Source organism: Dioscorea cayenensis, chromosome 14 (genome assembly GCF_009730915.1).
Source record: "Dioscorea cayenensis subsp. rotundata cultivar TDr96_F1 chromosome 14, TDr96_F1_v2_PseudoChromosome.rev07_lg8_w22 25.fasta, whole genome shotgun sequence".
NCBI classification, from domain to species: domain Eukaryota; kingdom Viridiplantae; phylum Streptophyta; class Magnoliopsida; order Dioscoreales; family Dioscoreaceae; genus Dioscorea; species Dioscorea cayenensis.
The window spans coordinates 19511155-19537509 of NC_052484.1; the positions used below are offsets into that span (position 1 = coordinate 19511155).

General features: G+C 34.0%; 2 protein-coding genes across 3 annotated transcripts; one reads left to right on the top strand and one right to left on the bottom strand.

The window, feature by feature from the left end:
- Nucleotides 1-616: 616 nt before the first annotated feature.
- On the bottom strand, nt 617-10340 carry LOC120275674 (wings apart-like protein 1). Its single transcript, XM_039282337.1, has 13 exons — nt 9786-10340; nt 8827-8926; nt 7504-7840; nt 6787-6899; nt 6364-6492; nt 6180-6273; nt 5950-6075; nt 4471-5132; nt 3985-4262; nt 2624-2777; nt 1845-1942; nt 1680-1761; nt 617-997 (listed from the first exon to the last, which is right to left on the bottom strand). Exons 1-13 carry the CDS (start codon nt 10301-10303, stop codon nt 914-916), a joined length of 2775 nt encoding a protein of 924 aa, XP_039138271.1. The 5' UTR covers nt 10304-10340; the 3' UTR covers nt 617-913.
- Nucleotides 10341-13192: 2852 nt separating this feature from the next.
- LOC120275397 (RNA polymerase II C-terminal domain phosphatase-like 1) lies at nt 13193-23859 on the top strand. 2 transcript variants are annotated; one of them, XM_039281952.1, is made up of 17 exons: nt 13193-14130; nt 15617-16093; nt 16538-16748; nt 16933-17090; nt 17191-17261; nt 17408-17513; nt 17643-17726; nt 17890-18495; nt 18593-18656; nt 19374-19504; nt 19602-19655; nt 20455-20551; nt 20942-21177; nt 21264-21350; nt 21968-22033; nt 22513-22586; nt 22972-23859. In XM_039281952.1, the coding sequence occupies exons 1-17, from the start codon at nt 13882-13884 to the stop codon at nt 23078-23080; spliced, it is 2880 nt and encodes a 959-aa protein (XP_039137886.1). In that variant the 5' UTR covers nt 13193-13881; the 3' UTR covers nt 23081-23859. The 2 variants fall into 2 exon arrangements, with proteins under 2 accessions (XP_039137886.1, XP_039137887.1); XM_039281953.1 differs by having other exon boundaries at nt 21059-21177.
- Nucleotides 23860-26355: the final 2496 nt, after the last annotated feature.

Consider the following 26355-nt stretch of genomic DNA (forward strand, 5'->3'; position numbering starts at 1 on the left):
GTCTTTTTTTTTTTTACTTATTCATTTTAACTGATTGACGAATTATAAAAATAGATTATAGTTAAATTGATAATCAAAAAATTATATTAATTTTTCAAATTATTATTATTTAAAATATAATTAAATAAAATGCGTAATTAAATATAACTTATTCAATATTATTAAAATACATTAAATATAAAAAATCGATTTAAAAAAACAGTATTTAATGTTGCATAAATTTCCTGAATAAACAAATATAAAAAAATAAAAAAAAACTCTTAAAATAAAATAAGTAAAAAAACCAAATAAATTTAAACCCCAAGTTCCATAAATAGGTATAGATATTATAAACTCACCTCCTCCCATGTTCCTGTTTTTGACATATAACTTGTCCACATTTATTAAAATATATATAGATTTCAATGGTAGTTTTTTTTTTTATCTTAGAGGCAAAAATATATATGGTTAAATCCATGGAAAAGTGTGCAATAGCTCATATATTACACTATAACCTTTACTAAGAGATAATTCAACAACAAAATCACAATTAAAAAAAACACACACACACACAAACACAAACACAAACACAAACACACCCTCACACCCCCACATTACAGGATGATTCTCCTGCACATAATGAAAATGGAAAGACCATGAACCACATTTATGACCGTCTGTCTTTGTTACATCTGCTTAATTGATCTGATCTATACAACAAAAAAAAGAGGGGGAAGGAAACATACATTTTCAAATATAATCCTACTATTTTGTGACATTGGAGAAATAATCTAAAAACACAAACAAAGGAATTAGTATACACGTTGTTAGCCTCTAAGGTATCACCACTGCCAGGCCTAATCACAAGATGGGAAAAAAACAAAAATTTACGCCACGTAAGATTGGGAAAACTATACATGATTCTCTTCAGTGTTCAAGGCTCTTTACAGGATTCAATGACTTCATTAACTGCAGAATGAGTTTCCGGTGATATCATGTTCAATGACAAATGAAATGCCTGAAAAAGGGGAAGGGCAAACAATACATTATCTTGTTATCATAGAATCATGCCTTAACAGAAAACAAGCAATATATTCTAAAGGAATATCCGCTCTTCACATTGCCATATTAAAGACAAAACATGGTAAACTGAACAAATTCTCGTGAACTTACAGAAAAGAATATGATTAAAAAGACAAAATATAAAAGGGTTTACCATGAGCTTGCCTGTAAGATAAAGAGAGAATGTTATGAACCAGAAAAACTTAGATGCAACTGAAAGAGTCCAGAAATATTCCAGATAAGGAAGAAGCAATTTAGCAGATTCAACTTGTCATTTAAGTAACCTGAGTATGTTACTTAAGTAAACAGCTGCAAACAAGACCTCATGCTGTAATGCCATTTTAATGTCCCCAATGAAAGACACCATGCCAACGAGCAAAATGAGAATGTATGGCACATCTAGAACTTTGGGTAATGAGAAGAGTGCAGCCCTATACACTAAATTTTCTCGTATGATTTGGCAAAGCAAGAATCAACTAAATCCACATCTTGTTAATCGTTGCATGGGTGAAGCAATAACATGTTGGGAAAAAAATATTCTTTTTACCTTTGCAAAAGACATCTTAAAGCATGATTTATAGACAACTACCAATAAAAATGATCTGTTTAAATTCTATGGTTTCACTCTGACAACTTACCACAAATCTTTCTAGTACTGGCACAAGAGCACGCAGGTTGTGGTTCGGGAGGCATTTGGCAATTGCTTCACGGGCATTGCTACTGTTGAAAGTAAGGTTGATCAGCATAATAACTAAGCCAAATATTAGGGTATAAGCACCAGGAAGCTAGAAGGAAACAATGACCTTTCAGTTGATAGGAATGCAAGCAGCAGAGCAGCGTAGGCTTGAATAATCATCATTTCTGCCTCTCGTTCTCCTTGCAACAAGGAAGCTTCATCATCCTGTTTTACCAAACTGTGATGAATCAGGAAGTTCTATGAAACCAATGCAGTTTAGGTATTTAATTCTGGTAAATTTTAAAATCAATCTCGTCATAACATGCTCAAGGACAGAGAGTTCAAATGATGATCATGAAGTAACAATGCTAAAAGCATTTATTTATATAACATACCCTCCCAAAATGTGGTAGTACTCTAGAATTGTGATACCTGATTGCATTGTGAAGTATCAGGAAGTATGTGGCATGTATCATGGTTTATAGTAGATTTTCTTGGACAATTCACTGATCATCAAATTTTCTCATGAATACATATATCAGCAAACTAAAAAAATGAGGATACATAATTTGTACGCACCATGTCTTTTTTTCAGCAATGAAATTAAATACTAATCAATTATTCTATTTTAACTAGATTTGGAGAAGTTACAATTCCAACCTTGCATCTTACAATTAGTAAAATAAACTCCAAACTCAATTATAATAATCACAATTTATAACCTGAATATTGGAGTTAGCAAAAAAAAAGATGCCAATCTGAAGCTTTGGCACTATCACATAGACAAATCCTTTTATATGTGGATGCTAAATTGCTAAGTGCTAGTAATTTGGCGAAAATGTTTATGGTTAGAGATATCATTCTTCTAACAGCAAAGCTAATAAGATATACTTTAGTAGCACTTACACACAATAATGGACTTTCATCCCCAGCACCCTCTCCACTTCCTTGATTAGCCAAAAAAATGGAACACAATAATGGTATGACATCCCTGTCATTTACGCTTTCTTCCGATATCCCTGGCTCTTCTACTGAAACTTGAGCAGAAACAAGCCGAGATCTGCAACAAAATTTATAAGATATTAAAATTTCAAATAAAAAATGAGCTTATTAACTAGCATGTAAAGGTCTCAGGGTAGATATTAAAAATTTTCAATGTCACAATCACAGATTCATATTCCAATGCCTGCTAATGATTAAAAGCATTATATACGACAAGCAGAAGGTAGGACTAGATGCTTTTTACAACATAAAAATCATGCCACTGAAACTGTGATATTAAAATATAACAAACTTCATAAGGGAAGAGATAATTGCACAAGTTCTGCATCTAAGAGCATAAAATTAAGGAGACAGGGTACAACGCAGGTGCAGGTAATAAACAGGGTGCAAGAAGTACTATACTGTGCAACCAGAGCAAAAAGTTACCTGGGATACCTCCAAAAAAACCTCTAATCATTATAATAGTGAAATCAAGGAGAAAATTATTTTGCATTAAATTTCAAGATTAATCTCAAACCATGAGATGTAAATTTCTAACTAATTGTGTCATCGTATGAAAGCCAAGTCAAAAATATATTGCAGAGAAAGTCAAGCATAACAACTCAAGCCTCACACCTATCTATCAAGTCTGACTTCTGAACTATATCAGATAGGCTCAAAATGAGGTCTAAAGTAATGGCTCCCAGATAACCTTATAAAAACCAGAGAAAATGACAAAAAAGAAATTCAGCACCTAACCTAAAATGAATTCAACGAACTCTTTTTATGACAGTGAGTGGAAAAGTGATTATAGTTTCCTGAAAATTGAGGAAGGATTAAAGAGGATACCCTTTTAAAAGGAGCAAAAGATTTCTATACTGGATGTGAACAAAGGAAATCAGCTATGAAGGGAGACCAAAATTGACTTCACCAAAAAATAACCACCTCAAAATAAGAATTGTCAACAGGCCAAGCTGCGGCCTGAGATAGCCCAAACATTCCACACCTGACCAAATAATTTTGAAAATTTTGAATGAGCACATCCCAAACTCAATCAAGCATATCGGCATTAAACTACTAGATCAGTAGGAATACAGGTCAGGCTTCAATTAAGCCAATCTGAATCCATAGCCAGCCCATTGACAGCAATACAAGGTGGTCAAAATTGATTCTAGTGAATATTAACAACTGAAACAGTTAAAAACAAAAATTTAAAAAATAAAATAAAATATATTTAAAAAAAAAACAAAGGAAAGGAAAGTAACAGCTTTGAGCATAGAAATTACCTATTCTGGCTATCCTTCTCAACTAGGTTCACAAGCAAGCCCAAAATAGCAACTAAAAATTCCAATTCATGATCATTTAGATGCTTGTTTTTAAGCTGACTAGCTTCTATAAGTGAGCTGGAGGATGAGATGGTATCTTTTAACTGGCTATGCGTAGAGCAAGATACGCCAAATGAAGGGAAGTGGCTGAGAATCAAGGAAGCCAAGGTCTCCAATCCACCACAAGCAGCAATCTGCCGACAACCTATGGGGTTGTCATTTGTTAAGTTCATAAGGACCTGCCAAAAGGAAACAGAGTAAAACCTCAAATTCTTATCCCATGTCAGATAATGAAATAGAAAAATAAATTGAAACAAATTGTTTTGCCGTATAACTAGTTCTAGCATAATGGAACTAGTAAATATGGAAGGAAATAAAACAAGATAAATATCACCAAGAAAAAAAAGGAAATATCAAGTCCACATGATATGAAATATTTTGTTTTACCTTGATTGCAGTGAGAAGACAATCTTCGATAAGAGTAGAATCTTCTTCAATAGATGTCAGGGAGGAGTTTCCAACAGTTAAATGATTCTCTCTGTCAGTTACTTGACTAAGTTCATGATCTGTTGGTCCCATTTGGATATCAGATTCATCCATTACTTTATTTTGTGAAGAGATTTGAAGAGTTTGCATAGGTTCTTTTTTCTTGGCTAACAACTCCCACTTTGATGGTTCCATGTCATCTTCATCAAATGCAAATGGATCATAGCTGTCCTTCATACAATTGCCTTTAACATCTTCAGATACATGTGGCTTCCTAGACAAGCTACTTAAAGTCCTTTTTGAACCAATGGCTTTTATGGAAATCCATCCATTTGAACTTTTGCAATGACTCTTACTTAAACCTGTAGCATTTTTATGACTTTCACCATTTGAGCCAGTCAATACCCCATTACTTAAACCTGATATAGTTGAATCGCTAATCCTCTTAACAGAATATACATCAGTGCCGGTTGACAATGTCATCCCTATATTAGGAATAGATTCTTCCGATTGGCAAATGGACAACCTCTGACGTTTAAGACATGCATTAATCCTCTCCCCTGGAGAGACTTCAACGCTACTACGCCCAACATGATCACAAGATGAAGTCTGATCTTGGTTATCTACAAGCACAAAGCAAAGTGGGCTAATACATGAATATTCCAAAACCAGTACAGATATTATTGGCAAACCACAAAAGGAACAAGTGAGAACAATTTTCCGTTCCCACTAACAGATCCAATTGCGTATAACAGCAGATCAGCAGATGCATGACATCTATGTGTATTCATTAAGCCAAAAAGCTAAAAGTCCTCATTTATGTTGTCCATAATTGCATATAGGTGACTATAGCATAATTAATAAAAAAAAAAAAAACTAACAATTATTGCCAACAAACAGATGCAAAAATAACATGATTGGCCATGCCACTCATGAAGGAATATTTCATAAGTAAATTACATAATTTTAATGGATAAAGCGCTGATTATGTTTTGCACATAGATAAAAACATATGGAACAAGTAGAGTTAGACAAATAATATGATGCATATACGGTAATCACCTGCAGACAGACAGAAGCATGATATCTGGATGGATTTGCGAAAGAATATGTAATATAGAAACAGAAGCAGTCAACAATGAACTACAGCTGAATATCTTGTCATGCACAAGCTACGAAGAATTTCAAACTCAAATGTGAGAGGGTAAACTTACAATTAATTCAAGAAAGCAATGATGAACCACAGCTAAAAATTGTGCCATATATACAACAAAGGAGATATCAAAGTTCACATATTATACATCAAAATAGCAGAAATACCTATCTAGAAAATGCAAGTTTTAATCCTTCAAATACTTTCAAGAGCCAAGATAAATATTGCGTAACAATTCAAAGGGCTATCTAAAATAAATAAATAAATAAATACAGAAAATCAAGTACCTAACAGGTGTTTCTTCAACTGATTTTCAGAAGCAGGGGAAAAATCAAGACCCGTTCTCTCAGAGGGACAATTTGATGGTGTCATTTGTTTGGAGATGTTCCAAGAACTTTGGTGCCGAGAGAGACCTATGGCAGAAAACAAAATGTAATTTAAGATAGAGAAATAAATACAGCATAGTTGATTTTAAGATATGCTACAGTATTAGAATGTATCATTCACAAGTGAGGACCTGACAGCAATTTAATAAAACTGATAATCATCCCAACAAAGGACAAGGGTAAGCCTCCAGATTTCATATTTGACTTCATCCCAAGCAAGTGTTTCTGTTGGAAGATAAAACAAGACCATACCCAATTAGATAACAGCAGCTGCTAAGAAGCTGAACATAATTCCCATGATTTAAGTGCATTTACCTGGTTATCCTTACTAAGAAACGTCGCATTTTCCATGATCTTCAGACATTTCAAGAGAAGCACAGCACACTGCAAAGCTGCTCCATCTTTAATATCTCGAACGGAATGCAAAGTGTGTTTTAACTCAATCTGCAGTATATAGATAGTTTAAGAATAGAAAAATGAGCAATTCCCCAAAGGCTATTTAATGCATCATAAGATGCAAATGCTAAAATACCAAACTATTGATACTGGTTGACAACAACACGAAAATGCACAAGCAACAATGTGAATTGCATATATGCTCTTAATACTGCCACCAATAATGTGAATCAAGCACTAAATTTATTGATTTGAATCCAAATGATAAAAGCACAATCCATACGCGATTTGATTGATCCAATTTCTATTGCAACAGAATCAATTGAACCAAGAAAATCTGACCTCCATTGTAGAATAACAACTAGAAATAACATCAGAGATTGCATCAAGGCCTCCAAACTCTCTTAGCTTTTCTTTAAATGTTCCACCAACTCTTCTCACAGTATCAGGAGTATCTGAAATGATGATGCCAAAAAAATAAAGGTAAAATAATAGCAACAATCAGAGAACACACACTCCTGAAGAAGATGCCACAAAAAGGAAGGTCAAATAATAGCAACAATCAGAGAAAACTATGAAAAATCAATTCAAATGTAAAGATCAAATTTGGGAGCAACATGACTTAGAAAGTTACGTTATTACACCAGAGTAAAACATAACATCCGAATATCTGCAGAATTCTTCTCAAATTATTTGTACCATAACAAAAAATTCAAGATTTGGATTCTTTAACAGTTCTCAAAAGTTGCTCAGCCCACAAGTACAAAAAACAACAAAAATTTATCAGTCAAAAAGCATGTATTGTATCATTGACACATAAGTGTTGATTGAAGAGAAGTCAAATAAAGTATCAATCACTTGCAATATTAGGCAATCAAAGGACCACTTATTCTTAGTGGAATGTCGATGAATACCAGGGAACAAATAAGGTTTTCCCAATTAAACCAGAAATAAACTAAAACATAATAAAAATGCATGTACTGTTAATACATAACACATCAAGTTCACTCTAACGTCAATATCTCAATTGGGCTACAGAATCTTGAAATTGAACCTTACCTTCAAAAGAAACAGTAGATAAACATGCTTTCTCCATAGTCAATAAGGAAATCCATTTTGAGCTCAACTCTGGCTTTCCTGTCACATCATCATCTTCATTGCCTGATTTTAGTTCTTTGCAATTTAAAAGTATTGCATGAACTTTTGACATGATTGCGGAGGAGCTAGAATCTAATCCTTTCATGGAAGTGCCCTCAACTTGAGGCTTTCGTATCCCAAGAAGCTTATGCCCAAAGGTTGGGATCTTATCATTGGCAGTATCAGAAATGTGTATATTCAACAATTTTAGGAGAAAATGGATGCATGATGGTGAATCTAGCAAATGATCATCTTGAGCCTGAAAGGAACAAATTGATGAAGACCTTAAAAAAGGGATACATGGATATTATATTAACCAAATGATATGGTAAAATCAAAGTTAATTGCAGGGGCTTTACTCTCTAAAATCCAAGTATAAAATGTTGACAGAAACAGAAGATACAGTGCAAATATATGCTCACAGTGAATAATGGTTACTACCCTTATGCTTAAGGGCTTGGTTTACGCCAAACATAATGTATAAAATAAAATTGCCATGATATTTCATTCTTTATTTCATTACCCTAATGCTCACAACACAATACTATGATATTCATTTAGTTTACCGAAACTAATATAGTACCTTCTAGATGCCTGTTTCTTACCACTGTCCAAACACAGTAGAAGAAACACCTAAACGAAATTTGATCCAGACAAGACAGCATTAAGCTGGTTTTTCATAAGTCTAAGATCCATTTATTTCTTCTGGCAAAGGCTCAATGACTATAACCATGCTATAAGTTTCTTCAACAACTTAAGAACTCAAAAAAAAAAGTTACTCAAACTGAAGGTTCAAAATGTCATTGAGAACAACATGAAACAACTTAATCAACGTGCATTATTCCTTTAGGATTGAGAGACAAAACCGACCATTATGAAAAACTGATATATAAGGCTTTTGTGAATCAAGAATCAAACTATCACCAAAAGCTTTTCTCTGATATGGGCATAGTTAAGTAAAAGCATTTTTTGTTTTTAAGCGAATGGCATAGAATATGCACATCAAGGTGTGTTTTGATGGGAATATGGCCAGGGAATAAGCCCCTTATTCCTGGATTAGGGTGCATATCCTCTAGGATTAGATTATTCCATAATAAGGCCCTTCATATGGAATAGGAAGCCTTGTTCAAAAACAAGCTGTTACCACCCCAGGCTGGTATCAGCTTATCCATGGAACAAGAACCAAGAACTAGGAGTCTGGTGCCTACTTGAGATTTACTGCCCTATAATGTATAAGGAACTTACATCACTTGCCAAAACAAAGAAAAGAGCTGCTGCAGCAATAGTGCTGGGGGAGTCATCAAGGTTGAGACCCAAAACAGCATCGATTATTTTCTTTGCCATCCTGAAAAAAAAAACAAGCATTAAAGAGTAAAAATTAATACTTTAGTAAAAAAAAATCATGCAATTAAAAGCAAATTTATCAATAACAAAAAGAAAAGTAACACCCGTAAGGTTCAAAAAATATGCTGCAGAAGAATAAATCAACATTGACGGCTGCCATTCAGAAGCCATGCAAAACAATTATGGATGATACAAAAAAAATTCTTAACTGTGGATATTTGTTCGACCAAAAAAGTACTTCTTTGAGAATTTTAAGTTAGATTTTCTAATAAATGATTCATGAGAAACTAATGGATATTTCAAAACGAAATTGATCAAGATGAAATGACTTTTATAAGCTTATTGCACACGTCCTTTGGAAAAGTTTCAGTTGTCATGAGTTACAAAGTTTCATCCTAAACATGAAATAAGCATATAAAAGTCATTTCATACATATGTACATCCTAAATATGTTTTGGTAAACTGATCTTAGCTCAACTGTTTATCAATCCACTAAACCCTAAGGACCAAAGGACCAATAAACACATCAAAACCTAAATTGGAGAAGCTGTGATTGCCAAGAAAGACTTGATGGTGATTATTTTTAAAACTAGTATTGAAACTTGTGGAAAGCAGCCATTTTTCTTGGAATGTGATTCTTTCCACTAGTTGGATAACTCCACAAACTAGTTGATGACGTTAGACTCAAACCCTAAATTCCACATTTCTACTCAACTATCAATAAGAAACCACGAGACAAACCCTAGCTTCCTAAATGTGGGTTTCATAAACTGAGAGCACCAATGGATTTTGACAAAACAAAGCATTGAAAATCTCTTTGAAACAAGAAGCAGTAATCTCAAGAACACCCTTTTACTTACCCCTGGGTTCTGAGCAACCTCCTCTGCTGCGTAGTCTCGCAGATTGACAACAGCGATAACAAACTCGCCCTCCGGATCCTCGCCGGCTGCCCGGGCCGCAGCCCATCCAGCGCGAAATTCACCTCATCAACATGCTCCATCATCTCTCCAAACTCCTGCGCCTCCATCAACGTCGCCGTCGCCGCCCCCTTCCCATTCTTGACCTCCCCGCCACTGCCCCTCTTCAAACCCCTCCCCTTCCTCCGCTCCCCATTCGATTCCTTTGAAAATGGAAGAGAAGGTTCGGGAGACTCATCAGGTGGGAGATCGAAGGGATGATCAAGGGACCAAGGCGAAGAGTCTTGGGAGGAGAAGAAGAGAGGGATGGGGACCTGGGAGCCACTGCCCTGCGAGAGGAACGGCTCAGGGTGGTCATCTTCACCCACGGTGGCCGGATCATCATCGTCGGCGAGGAGATTGGGATCGGAATGGCTCCGGGGGAGGCCCCGGCTCCGGCGAGTGTATGTACGTACGATCATCCTCGGGTGCTCCGTATCGGATCTTGAATTTCGCACCCGAGAGCGATATCTAAAGAAACGATTCTTATCGGATTCGGGTGCTAAAACGAAGCGAGATCCATTATTGGATTCGGGTCAGTAACGAGAGGCATATATGTGATAACACCCCTTCAAATATTAGAATGATGAAAAAATTGTTTTTACCCCTCTTGCTTAGAGATCTTTCCAAATAAGTCCTTATTTGGGCATCACTTGGACCGAAAGAGACATTTAAGTAAACTTTATTACATTCTTCATCAGCCGTGACTGCCCACTTATAAATAAAAATTATTGATTGCGTCACTCAAGCAATGAATTCCTCTGAACGTTGTTTAATTATTAAGTTTTAATGTTTTATATCAAGTTTCATGTTATAGAATTCATCTAGATTTATGGCATTATTATGGGGTCTAAATAGAAAACTTGATTTAAATATATCAGCCTGAATTTTAAAAATGTAGTCAATAATTTATTTGCATACCTAATCAAAATATATAATTTTTTTAATAAAATAGACAAACCAACGATAAAAATGTGTTAGTGTAGAATTAGTATCCTAATATATCTGTGCCATGGGTAAAAACACAAATGTCTTTTATGCATCAAAGTGAATAATTATTAATATATTTTTCAAAAAAGTTGTATATAATAAGTCCATATAAAATGAGTTTTGTTTTAACTTTAACCCTCTTCCATGTGATGTACTCAGTCAACCATGCTATTGTGTGGATAAAAAAATCAAAATAAATGATAGTTCACATTTTATTAGTAGTTTCCACTTAATTTATGAAAAAAAAATTTGGTCTAGCGCCATTAATTTTACTGTATAATACTTGATTTGTAAATTTTTCATTAATTTTATCTAAAATAGGGTGAATACAATGGAGCCAATTAAAAAAATCTGTAGTGTTAGAGTGGGTTTGTGACTCAATCCTCGGTGAGGGCACATAACTGAACAATCAATTTCTGATTGTGCTCGTACCTCTGATTATATATATGCATTGTTAAAAAAACACTATAAGTCATTTTAAATTGATTCTCATTTTTATAAACAAAAATATTTATATGTGATAAAATAAATGTTAAAGTTTTAAATGACCTTTAATATATCTATTTTGGCATATATAAATATTTAAGTTAAAAAATTTAAATTTTTATAAGTAATTATAAATTTTTACAATACCAGGGCAATAACAAAGCTATTTATATAAACATTTTCTTTTCTGTTGTAAGTTATAACCATTTAAATTTAAATTAGATATGTTGTATAAAAAGTAAATAATTATCATTTATCAATCAACTGAAATGTTTAATTGATAAAAAAGATTTGATTGTCTTAAATTATTAAACAATTGACCATATTTAGAATAAAACTGTGTAATTTTCCAAAAAAATATAATCAGGATCATAAAACAAGATTTCCTTAACATTCTTCAAATCTAATCATCAATCCAGTACCCAAACAATAAATGCCCGGAATGAAATTAATTTAATGCTAAATCTTTTTAATATGGAATAAAGTTATTAATCAAGTTTTTTCAACTCCGGATTTCATTATTTTTTTTTTATTTTTTTTTGGGGGAGCAAATAGGCCTTCATTGGGCTCCATCCGGCTCAGGTTCAGTTTGAAAATTGCCTAATTCGGGCTTGACTAATTTTTAACTTTGAAAGCAAAATTTTTTTTTTTTTACACTAGGTGATAAACACCCACATTTAAAGTTTAAATCAAGGACTTTATCCTAGCTTTGCATAGATTTTGATTTCGGGACCACTCCGAAATGAAAACCTTACATAAGGACCGATACCTATAGGCTAAATAGCTGTTGATATTTTAAAAGTAAAATTGAATAGATTTTTATTTTAAAAATAAACAAAATAAAATGATATATTATAAATTATAATATATATATTAATAAAATTATATACATACATATAATTTGAAAAAACACTAATAGTTCAATGGTAACTCACTATAAAAGTGTGCTAGAGCCTGAAAATTCAAAACCTTACTCACAAGATACTATTTATTAGTACTATTCCTGCAATACACACTATACCATAGCATTGTTTGCTAATTCTGATGTGAGACATTTGTGAGAGCAATAGTATTTCTTTCACTCAAGAGTTACATAACATAGAGATTTATCTTTAAAGATCATTAAAACACCATATGATACATCTTGGTATCTATATATTCATTTAACAATGTTTATTGTTTATATCAATATATATATTTCAAGATATTGAGCTAAGCTCGATCGAGCCGGTCTCGACTCAAGCTCAATTTGAAATTAATTTCAAACTTGGCCTTTAAAGTTCAAGCAAAGCTTTTATTGAGTCCAACTCGACTCAAACTTTTTTTTTTTTTGACAAAGTCGATAAGCGACAAAGCAAATGACAAGCGGGTACGGAGGTGCACCAGTTATGGTGGCTTGAATGACCTCCTGAGAATAATTCCTCCGCTATGCAACTCTGGAGGGGAGAACGAGAGGTAATCCTCACACAGAACTCCCACAAGGGACCCTAAATATGAATTGTAAGCTAAGAGGTTCGAACTCGAGACCTCTCACTTACAACCATGGGTAGTTACCATTGGGCTAACCCAAGGTTCCTGCTCAAATTCAGCTTGGAGTTCATTTTGAGCTCAAGTTTTATTTTAAAGTTGAAAAGTTCAAGTCAAGTCGAGCTCAAAATGCTCACAAAGTGCATGATCAACCGACAATTCCACTAGTGAAAGGACAAATTGGTCCCTTTACTTTATTTAAATATAAAAAAAATCAAAAAATAATATTCAAATGTAAAATTTACCAAGGTGAAAGTCACAAATAGTCCTCAACACCACCCACATTTTTTTTAATCATTAATCACACAAATACAATAAATAAGAATTCAAAATGCAAAAATTACCATTCAAATTTCACCTTTTTACCATTCAAAATTAACTTTCCCTTTTTGCATGTACTTCAATGATGAAAGTCACAACTTAATTTTTTTTTGGGGTTAGGGACCTATTGTCTATTGATAGTATAGACTTTCAAACCCATTCTGATACTTATCTCCATCTTTTTCCAAAATCACGTGAGGAGCACGTGAAAATCACATCATATTTTGTCATTATTATTGAATTTACTTTTATATCCCCGGGCCCACCGCAAGCACGCTAATAATAACATCAATTTGGGAGGGTCTTTCCAAGCGATTGACACGTTCTCACGTTCTCTTCCCAATTGGATCCCTCTTTTTTTTTTTCGTTTACCCCCTAACTTTTCCACATATTACACAACTCACCCTCTTCTTTTTCAGTCATATCATCTCTCCCTTCGCTTATTTCTCTTCAACTCCTTCGTGTTATTTTGTATCGGTCCTTGGCTGAGGACCTGAAATTCTAAATTAGTCCTGAAGATTGTGTTTTTTTTTTTTGCATAAAAACCCACAAACGAAGCAAAATTCTGTCTAAACCGAAGAACAGAAAGGAAATCGAACTAGGGTTTCGTTCAGGACTGGATTGAATCGAGGATCCAGTGGATCTGGATCTAGGGTTTTGCTCTTTTGGGATTAAAATGGTGAAATCGGCTGTTTATCAGGGGGATTCCCTGATTGGGGAGGTGGAGATCCACCCCCAGAACTCGTACACCGGGCCATGGATCCGGGAGATCAGGATCGCTGATTTCTCACCGCCCAGCGACCGGTGCCCGCCTCTGGCGGTCCTTCTCACGATCGCCGCCGCCGGCGTCCGCTTCAAAATGGAATCGACGTCCGATGACTCGCCGCTGTTCTCGTTGCACGCCGCTTGCCTGAGAGAGCAAAAGGTATAACAAATTTGAAAAATGGAAAACTAAACCAACCGTCCGATCATCATCTTCACCAGTTTGATGATGAAAGCTTAAAAGCATCTAATTTTGGAATTATTGTGGGTTTTGATAAAAATGTGACGCCTTGAACTGACAGACTTGGATTTGAACTTATTTGAGGGAATATGCTGATGAATTTCACAATTTCACCTTTTTCTATGAATTTATGCGGATATGAACTTATGCTAGTCAAACTTGAGTACACTTTGGACCAGAACTACAGCTATTGGGATATACATTGTTTTATTTGTGCAATATTGCTATGGATAATCTTGAATTCCATTTGTCACCTTAAAAGCAGCAATTTTTACTCAAACATGTAATATAGCGCATGCTGAGATTATGCGAATTGCACAACAGTCTCTCATGCATGCAAGGTTTGCTGAGATTTGTTATGAGTTGTAGACTGACACTTCATTCTACTCAGACACAAGAATTTCATGAATACAAAACCGATAATGTTCATTGAGATTGTGGTTGGGCTTCATTTATTTGCATTTGTTATATTCAACTTGGATTTATACTTGTTTGGAAAGGAACTTTCTGTGATTTCTTTGATTTTGGTTAACATGGATTTGATAATCTGCATTCTTCTCTAAAAGTTTTCTGCATACATCTGTTTGGTAACTGTTGAAAGCATGATACTTCTTAATGCATGAGTATCAGCTGAAATGTCAAGATGTTTAACCTTGTAGGATGAGTATTGTGGTGTATACCCACGAGATTATGCTGATATTACATTGATATAGTGTCTATGGTGATGTCACAGTGAACAAGCACAAAGAAAAAATTATGCATTTGATAAATTGTATAATAATTGGAACTGCAGTATATTGGGAACTGTTAGTTTTGTAAAAAGGATGTTAGAACTCAGTGAAGCTTTGAAAAAGTGAAACCTTTGAGTGCATAGACAGTTAAATGTGTCTATGAATAAAATATTTATAATTAATTAGAAGATATCTGATTTTATTTTCAAGGCAGACTCTGAAATTTTCATGTGTTACATTAGGGGTGTTCTAAACTTCTAGGATGGGATGGGAGTTAGAGGATTTAACATGTAATTTGGACCCCGCATACTCCATCTTAGCAAATTATCATGAGGTGCATTATTACCAGTCTTATGGAGGGATAATCTGCAGAAACAATCTCTCCTTACTGGATATGATGCTTTTAGTTTGTTTCTTATTAATTTCCCAATTAGTCATGTTTGATATTTCTCAACTATCTACTTGATGAACGATCAATAATATTGCAACAACATCTATGTGCATGCTTCATGATATAATAGGCTTCTTATGCGTGCATAATGCACTAACACCCAAGGCTTATACTTTTTTAGGTGACTGTTTCTAGTCTATGCATTGCACTTGATATTGCTTTTAGTGTTTCCTTTCCATTGTTAGTGCTTATCATCTCTTGTTAATTTTATTTTATATTATTGCAGACTGCAATTTTTCCTTTAGGAGATGAAGAAATTCACATGGTTGCTATGCCTTCTAGAAAAAACCTCTTGCAGTCTTCATGTTTTTGGGGTTTCAGTGTTGCACCTGGGTTGTACACTTCTTGCCTTGTCATGCTGAACCTGAGGTGCCTTGGGATTGTCTTTGATCTTGATGAGACTCTTATAGTTGCTAATACCACGAGGTCGTTTGAGGATAGAATTGATGCCCTTCAACGAAAAGTAAACAATGAAATGGATCCACAGAGAGTTGCTGGTATCTTGGCAGAAATCAAGCGTTATCAAGATGACAAATCTATCTTGAAGCAATATGTGGAAAATGATCAAGTAGTTGATAATGGGAAGGTCTATTTAGTGCAACCCGAGATTGTTCCACCTTTGTCTGATAATCATCAATTGATTAGTCGGCCAGTTATTAGGTTACAAGAGAAAAACATCATCCTGACACGAGTTAATCCTGCGGTATGTGCTTTTCTTGACCATAACTTCCTTAATTTTTCTTTGATTATATGTTTATTTTGTTCCCTTCGTTGGAACTGTATATGTTTGAAAAATGATTTACTTGAATTTTTTTAGCGTGTGTATATAAATTTACTTTGTTGTTGTATGCCTGTCAACAAATCTTCTGTTAGACAAGTGTATTGGTCTCTAACTGCTTCTACCTAGTTTATCGTTCCTTGCGCTTCTTTGTATTCTGTTACACAAGAGGCTATTGTTTTGTTGCTTTCAATTTTGTTGACATGCTTTAGCACCTCCTTTTTCACATTGTTTCTTATTTTGTTGCACTGGTTTTCTAGTTTATATGAGTGGTTCTGGCTTACGTGAATTTTTTTCCTCTTAAATAAACATATTCTTGTATGCATCCATGTGATGTACATAATGGAGTGTAAATGTCTGTCTTGATAGATACGTGATACTAGTGTTCTTGTACGACTAAGGCCTGCTTGGGAGGATCTGCGAGCATACTTAACCGCAAGAGGTCGCAAACGTTTTGAGGTCTATGTTTGTACAATGGCTGAAAGAGACTATGCTTTTGAAATGTGGAGACTACTTGATCCAGAGTCAAACTTGATTAGCCCTAGGGAACTTCTGGATCGAATAGTATGTGTTAAGTCTGGTATGTATTGCATAAGTTTTTCCCCTTCTATACAAGAAAATCCACTGGATTGTTTTTAAGTTTGTGCCATTTTGTTTTAAATTTTAGAAAGGCCACAGTTCTCAGATTTTATCATGTGATAGATTAAAAGTAGTGTCTGATAAATGTGATTGCCATGCTTAATTTCAAAATATGTTTTTGCTAGGCTCAAGAAAGTCATTGCTCAATGTATTTCAAGATGGAATCTGCCATCCTAGGATGGCATTGGTAATTGATGATCGCCTGAAAGTTTGGGATGAGAAAGATCAACCTCGTGTTCATGTTGTTCCTGCGTTTGCTCCATACTATGCCCCTCAAGCAGAGGTATGATGAATCTTACCTTGTTTGATTATACTTTTAATGGAATAAATCTATTTCTGCTGTAAGTATCCTCCTTACTATTTATATATTTTTTTTTTCTCAGGCAAACAGCACAATCCCAGTTTTATGTGTGGCACGAAATGTTGCTTGCAATGTTCGAGGTGGTTTTTTCAAGTAAGAATATTCTGCTAATAATTTATAACTGTTTTTTCTTTGTTTCTTGGTTTCACAGTGAAAATGATACTACTTTTAGTCCATGATCTTGTGGGTACATAGGAAAACTTATGTGGCGTAACAAATCATGACTTGTCTATTTTCAGAGAATTTGATGAGGGTATGTTACCACGAATAAGCAATATTTCTTATGAAGATGAAATGGTGGATTTTCCATCTGCTCCAGATGTTAGCAATTATTTGGTTTCAGAGGTAGATCTAGAGAGCAACCTGAGACTATAAATATAGATGTATATATATTTGTTTATATTTATGTTACTAAGTTTATCTATAAATGAGTGTTTGAGATGCTGAATCCTTCTCATAATTATTTGATGTCAGGAGGATATGACCACCTTAAATGGGAGTAAAGATCCTCTTTGTTTTGAGGGCATTACTGACGCTGAGGTTCAGAGAAGATTAAAGGTTGTCTAGACTCTAGCATACTGGATTTTCTTTGACATCACCTATGGTGATACATTTTTTCAAGGAAACATGAAACCTTCAGCAATCAAATAGTCACTTACTGAAAAATCTCTAATATTTTTGCAATTTGGGGTTGTTCTTACAAAATTTGATTCTTTGTCAGGACCCTAATTACACTGCCCAAGCTGTTCCGCCTATGTTCAGTAGTCTTGATCCAAGGATAATTTCTTCTTTACAGCATGTCATGGCTTCATCTGGTGCAGTTCCACTGCCAACCGCTCAAATTTTGATGTCTCTACCTAATAGCCAGTCCTTGCAATCTATTGCAGTAGGCAAGCCATTGGTTCAATCAATTCTTTCAGAACCTAGCTTGCAAGGCTCTCCTGCTAGGGAAGAAGGTGAGGTTCCAGAATCAGAATTAGATCCAGACACAAGGAGAAGGCTTCTGATTTTGCAACACGGGCAAGACAACAGAGAACTTCCTCCTCCTCCACCACCGCCGCCACCGCCACCACCGTTTCCAGTGGGACCACCCCTCCAAGTCTCAGGTCCTCCTGTTCAGTCACGAGGAAATTGGTTACCTTACGATGAAGAGTTAAGCCCCAAACAACGAAACAGGGCGCACAAAGATTTTTCACTGCAACCAGACAATATGCGTTTTAGCAAAAAAAGATCACGCCTTCCTTCTTTCAGTCGTAATGGACCTGCTGGGGATAATCCTTCCCCTCAAGATAGATTACTTTATGATAATCAGAGACTGCCCTTACAGGTAAATTGTGATTTGACATAAATTCTCTTTTAGTTTCCCAGTCGCGATTTTTGAATAGTCAAGATGTTGAATGACTATATGTGGCCCTATAATTTAGGCACATCGGAGTGATGATCGTTTGCGATCAAATGATCCTATTTCAAACTATAATTCCTATCCAGGTACCTTTCTTGTTCTCTTGTTTATTTTGTGTTATTTTGGATTCTTGTTGATTTTCAATGTCCTTAGAGTGGGTAGCTACTTCATAGTTGTCAAGATGAAATATGTTGCTAATGCGGTGCCCAATTGCTGATGTTTATATGTCAAAACTCTGATTTCAGTTATCTGTTTATGAGTGTTTTGCCTCTATCAGTGTTATTAGAGACTCTGCCTCAAAGGTTCCTCAACTTTCAGGAGATTTGAGCTCTTCAATGACTATTTTGAAGTCTCAAAACATGTTAGAATGACATTTTTTATCACTACTTGCTTGATTAAAATAGCTATAGTTATGTATGATATACAAGATCTGGCAGATTTACTCAAGCTTAGGTCAAATGTTCAATAAGTGATATTAGAAATGTGTTATCAGTCTTATCAGACAAAATTTATACATATAAGTTTAGAATGTGCAAGCACATCGTTCTTTGCACTTTTGAATGATGTTATCTCAACAACTTCAGCACCTGAACACTCGGGCCAAATTCTTATCCTGTTGATGCTGTGTACATAGGCTTATCCGCTCGTTCTCTCGATTTTGAATGAAAAGAGAGATAGGAATGAATGAATACTATACTAATGTACTAATTATGTTGGAATTCAGTTATCAAGTTTAACTTAATTTAAGGTTCTCCAAAATTTTTATCCAACCTTCCACCTAATAATGATCTTATGACATGAAGGTGAAGAAATGCCCATTGGTCGGAACCCCAATCATAGGGATGCTCAATTAGAACCTGGTCCGGCAATTATGCAGTATCCAGAAACTTCTGCTGGGGTTCTACAGGAAATTGCAGTCAAGTGTGGAGCCAAGGTAGCTGGAAGCCTTTTATCTTCTAGAATAATTGGACATATGCTGTCATGCACTTTTTTTTTTTTGTTATGATGCTTATTTTTAATCTTCTCTGTAGGTTGAATACCGAACAGCTCTGTGTGACACTAGTGAATTGCAATTCTCAATTGAGGTAGTGAACGCATTTAAACAACTAAAATTTGACTGTGCTTGTTGGTTGTGGGAGCAATATTACTTGTTTTTTCTTTAACTTGCACTGAGCAAAGGTGCTATTTTATTTTATTTTTTTGTCAGGTTAAATTGAAATTTCTAATTGGCTGCTTCTTTTTGGCTGACATTGTAGATAAAGAAACTGTGCTGGTTATCATAGCTGTATGGCAACTTTGTGAAGTCTTTTACGTTGTCTAGAAGGATCAATATTGTTATTAGTGGAAACATATCTTTGTTATAATTGCTAGATACTTTTTGAGTCTGCATCCTATAATGGTTTCAGTCTCTTTGCATAGTCATAAGGATCACCTATAGCCAATGTTCAATTAGTCTGATTTTCAATTTTATTGATCAAGTTTTTTATTATAATTGAAGGGGAAACTAACTAATTTTGTAATACCTAATTTTGACATTACAAGGTTTAAGGATGACTGATAAACTTTAAACATAATGTATTGTTGGTTGGGTTTGATATTTATTGTTAATTGTGACTTGTAAGTTGTAGCTTTTGTGTCTTTAAGACAGATTCCTGTCTCCTGAATAGATTTTTTAACTGCTCTTAATCTGTGAATCTTCAGTTATGGTATTAAAGGAGACTCTTTAAGTCTCAGCCGGCCTTCTCTTTGTTCTGTCCATAATAAGTGTAAATTATTCCCTGACAACTGCACCTCCTATGCTTCATTGCAGATAAACTTTTTCAATTATTTACACCTTGATTTTGTTAATCAAATCAAGATACTTATTTTATTGCGGTCATCTAGGTCTGGTTTTTAGGAGAGCGAATTGGTGAGGGAATTGGTAAGACTAGGAAGGAAGCCCAAGATCAAGCTGCAGAGAACTCTCTTAGGACCTTGGCTAGTAAGTACTCACTCATTTTCCTTTCTCAGTTTCCAACTGCCAGTTCAGGAGCATTTGATCTTTGACCTATACTACTTGCATTTTAATATTGAAGCGTTTTAGTATTGAACAACCTGTTTCAGATTTTAGAAACCATATTGTGAAGGAATTCTTTTTGCCTTTGACCAATGTGCAGATTAATCACAGAAGTGCTGATTTTTCTTGCTAGCTTGAACTTTAAAAGATCAATACTGGCATCTCTTTATCCATCACTCGATATCTGATTGAGACTTGCAGCTATTGTTATTGATGACTATCATTTACAGACAACTAGACCTTGCCTTTATGAATTAAGTTTAATTAGTTTATGATACCTTCTATTATATCCTGATTTTAACTTTTTCATTGCAGATAAGTATTTGTCAAATGTTCTGCTTGATCCTACTTCTGTTCATGGAGATTTGAATAAGATCCCCTATTCTAAAGAAAAGAGCTTTTTAAATGATTCAAACCCTTTTGTAAATCCAGCATTTGCACGGGATGATCTTCCCTTGGCTGCTAGTAATTCTGAAGAGTCCCGATTTCTTGATCAGAAGCTGGAGGAATCAAAGAAATTGATGGCATCTGTTGTGGCCCTTAAAGATCTAGTATGCTGCTGCAACAGAATTTTAGTCTATAAATACGTTTGAGTAAACTCTTGTAAACTACTGATATATTTGTACTGACATTCCAGTGCACCACAGAAGGTTTTACTCTTGGGTTTCAGTGTCCTCCTTCTCTTTCAGCAAACTCAGACAGTATAGGAGAAATAAATGCACAGGTAATTCTAAAGTTGTTTTGATATGTACTGTGAATTAAGCATATATGTGATGGATTTCTTTATTGTGGGGAAAGGTAATAGTAACTACTCAATTTGGGGTTAATTCACAATATCTTCTTTCTTTTTCTTTTGAATTTCTTTGTGCATATGAGGTTGACATTGATATTCTTTTCATGAACTTATTGCAATTATTAGTCTATTTTTCCATTGCACGTGCACCATTAATGACTATAGTTAATTATGCATTCATTAACACAATAATGCTCTCTACTTCAGTCAGGCCCAATGATACCCATGCACCCATAAAAAGAATAATAGCAAAGTAGGTAACATGACCTCTCCGGCTCTCCCCTAATCTTATTATAGTTTTCTTGTTATGTCACTTGATACGTGTAAACATATTTAGCATGTAAGCGGTTAGATTGAACAATTTGTTTGACTGTTTGGTTGTCAGTAAAATTGTTTGTGTTGAAGAAAATCCACTAGCTCCTCTACTAATCTGCTTGGAGCATCCTTTCAGAATTGATTTTCTCATAATCTTCTTCCATTGTCAGAAAGATCATATTTTTTTTTTTTTGGTCATGATCATAACCAGAGTTTTCTTGATGAACTGTTAGGTTGAAGTTGCCGGACAAATCTTAGGAAAGGGCATCGGAACTACCTGGGAAGAAGCTAAGCTGCAGGTATATCTTGCAATATAAATATGAGAAAATAAAATGCCTAATCTTACACTAAATTGGTCCTTTATTTAACCAAAATAATAGTTTGTACTGTATAAATTTCACTACTAATAAAAATTTCCTTTTTATTGAAAATCATGAAGACAATCCTGTTATTGTCAGTTATACCAATGTAGATTCATACTGATGAATGCTGGAATTTGTGGAATTACCTCAGTGATGAGTTTTGCCCTTTATAAGAAAGTTGTAAAGTTGGTCTTGAGGCTGTGCATTTACCAATATCTGTGTAGTTGGATTTAGTTAAGCCTGTTCCTTCTACTTTGAACACATGCTGCTTAAATTTGTCCTGAATCATGCTATTATCTTGATGATGTATCTCATGACTTTTGTCTGACTTATAGTTTTGGTTTGTATAGCTAGGGAATTAGACACTGATTTCATGCTGAATTGAGTATTCATTCAAGTCCTATGGTTTTTTTCAGGCAGCTGAGGAGGCACTTGGTGCTTTGAAGTCCATGCTTGGTCAGTTCACTCAGAAAAGATTGGGTTCTCCAAGGTGAGTTGATATTCCATGATAGATCATATTTATGATAGCTCATGATGAAACTTCACACAAAATATTGATGATTAAATATAGGCTTGTTGGAGAAATTCAAAGGGAGAAATTCAATTTTTTTCTGATTTAGCTTGAGTGCAATATTCACAAAATTTTAAACTTATATTTGAACATAAACATTGTTTGCCAGGCAACCTTTTTGCATTACTAGTTCTTGAGTCATTGCTAATATAATCAAACTTTTAACTTTGGGACAATGGATGTGGATAAGAATAATGTGTATGTATATATATATATATATATATCTCAGAGCTCAACTTACATCGTGTCAAATCTAACGCACTTTCTCATCTTCCTGCCATGACATTCTGTGATATTGGATTAGGTCACTCCACTCGGTTCCTAACAAACGGTTGAAGGCGGAGTTTTCTAGAGTTGTGCAGCAAATTCCTTCATCCAATAGATATTCCAAACACGATACTCCAGTACATTGATAGCTGTTGCTGCCTTTTCAAATCTCTTCTGGTTAAGCATCTGCAGAGATGTTTCTACCTTTTTCCAGAGATTCAGGGGACTGTTGGATGGATTGAATTCTGGTGAGATTTCAAGTACCAAGTGTTGCACCCACAGCTCTAGGACTGCTCTCCGGCATCAGATTATGTTTCAACGAGTATGGATTTTTGGTGTGCATGCCCGATGGAGGTTCGGGGATTCTACATATCACGTGTGCTTATCCACAGAGATTTAGTAGATTGGTGAAATAATTCACAGAGTTAACATAGTATCACGGCTTCATTTTATTATGGGAGATCCTAAGCTTTCATGGCAGAATTACTGGGCTAATCTTCAAACTTCGGAGTTCTTTATAAACACATTCGTGGGCTTTGCTTCGATAATTCCTGATTCAGATTCTGTGTTCCTGACAAGTCACGGAAGTGAGTGAAACGAAACACACACTGATTTTACCCAGAGGCAGTTGATGGAAAAAGAAGATAAACTTCTGTTTATGTTTCAACCAGTCTTTTTGTACATTTTGGCTTGTTTTGTTTCTGCTTTAAAGCCACCACAAGTTTATAATGTAGAGGTTTTCAAGTTTAAAGTCTTCTCCTTTCCACTACCCTTTCATTTTCTAGTGTTTGTTAAGAGTGCAGGGGTCCTTCCTTCCCAACTTCTGTCAATTGAGATTCTCCACCAGATTTGTTTTTCTTCTTTTGAGTCTCTTTATTCATCATGTACTTGTTTGTCTCCAAGTGGTATTAGTTTTCACAACATATTTGTTCTCAAACACCATCACACACATATATATATATATATATATATGTATGTATGTATCTTCTAAAAGACACTGTTTATTTGAATTTAAATATGAAAGTATAGAATTGCACATAACATGATGAATTTCATGAGCAGAAGTGGGGAAATGGGGGTAAAAGTTCTAATTCTTGTAGTGTCTCACTGAGTGGTAAAAGTTTTTAAAGTGGAAATGGTCTTTACTTTCTATTTTTATAACTTGTATGCTGACATGATTCTAATGTAAAAATGTCAATCAAAGAACTCATAATTTAGCCGTATTTAATCTTATTGTTTTATTGTAAAAAATAGGGGTGAGATAATCAAAAGATTTCGAGTTTAAGATTAGTTAAAAACAATAATAGTAATGAATCACTAGTCATAAGTGTGGACACATAGTTTAAACTTTTTGTCTCTGTGTAAGTGTGCACCAGTTGAATAATTAATTCTCAATCCGTGCTAACACCCTTAATATATATAATGCTTGTCACTTTTGTAAAAAAATAATAATAAAATAAAAATGTCAAGAAAATTGATATGTTTTTACTTTTATGATATACCCGAAAGAAAAACACTTCAAATTAGGAACCCTTGTCTTCTCATATGCTTATTTGATTAGGACTTGTCACTACAAGGGACCCACACAAAAATAAATAAATCAAAAGTTAAAATTAATTTTATTCTAATGACCATAAACCAATAGATTAAACTATCACATCATAAACATCAAACTAATCCTAATTTCTCCAATTGCTATTCCAAATGTAATTGTCATTCGTCAATGCGCCATCATAATACCTAACGTTCTCATTTATTTTATACTTTTTGTCACAAATTAAGGAATTGTGTGGTCATGATTAAATTCTCCATGTTAACAAATTTCCATTAAGAATTCACTAGATTTTGCCTTGGAACTTTTCTTTACTATTTTTTTTTTTAATTCAGCATTTGTACTATTATTGATTAATTAAACAACTTTGGGGGGTGTTTAATATTAAATATATTTGGTCTTCAATGAAGCATATTTATTATTAAATTGACCAACTTTGAGTGGTGTTTCACTCGAGTGCAAAGTGGGTTCATGGACACGTCTAAGAACCAACATGTCATTCATGGAATCAAAAATACATTAACTAAGTTTGAGTTTATCTTTTGTGATAATTAAATTATAAGTTGGTAGATCATCTTGGGCAAGTGTTGGCTTTTCCAAGTATATATATATATATATATATATTTGGATCATTTTATTTATTATATAATATTGGTGATTTGTGAGTCTGACGAAATCCTTGTGAAATTTAGGAAGTGACTTACTTTTCAATGTAGTTACAAACAGCTGGATATTCATTTATGATTTAGTCTTAAATTAATAAGATTTTATATGTAATATGCCTTATTATATGTGTGGTGATTTGTGATTTGTAAGATATGTTTTGCTAGATAGAATGTTTTTTTTAAGCGTAGAAAAGAAAAAAAGTTGCCGACTCCTTGAAAACTTGTTGATTTTTTTATATTTTAAAAAAATCCACAAGTTTTTAAGAGGTCGGCAATATTGTTTTTTAGATTTTATTTATCTTCATATATTTTTTAAATTTAAATCGAATTGAATAGTGAATTTTTTTTAGAATACAATAAAGATATTTAAGTATGGTTTACCTTTTCAAAACTCAAGTTGAGATGATAATAATTTTTTAAAGTGATAATTTATTTTGATTTTTTATACACTTTCAAGAACAAAATAAATGAATTTGTCAAGTGTTTGTTTTATTTTTGAGATTACTTAAATAGGTGTATATATATATATATATATATATGAAAGGTGGTGTTTAAGGAAAAGACATAGCTTTTTCATTAAAAAAAAGATATGACCTTTTAAATAAATAGACACAATATTTCACCGATAATATCTCAAGTGGTTGTTATAATACCTTTTCATTTCCAATTCTATTTCAAGTGTTTATCAAAGTTATGCTACTTCAATGTTTTTTGTGTTGTGTTTTTTTTTTAAATTATATATAAATATCTTAATTTTAAAAATATAAAACAAATGATATATCTTTTCATATAAATTTTTTTATTTATAATTTTTTGAGTTAATATCACACATATATATATTTATTTATTTTTAATAATATGATAAACTATTATTATAGAACACACACAAACTAGGAAAGCAGACAAAAAAAGTACTAAACACACTGATACAATAGGGCTAAGAAAGAGCGGTAGCGATCGTCGGGAGGTGAAGACGCCTCTGCAAAACAAGAACAAGAAAAAGCAATTTGAAAAGACGAAGTCCATATCACACAACACATATGAGATATGACCTCACTTTGCATAATCTGAGATTTAAATTTTTTTTTTTTTTAAATGTACCAACACTGACTTAATGTTAATAAATGAAAATATCATTAACTAAAATTCTCTCAAATACTTTTTAGTTCATATAATTACTCCAATATCAAAATTTATAGGAAAC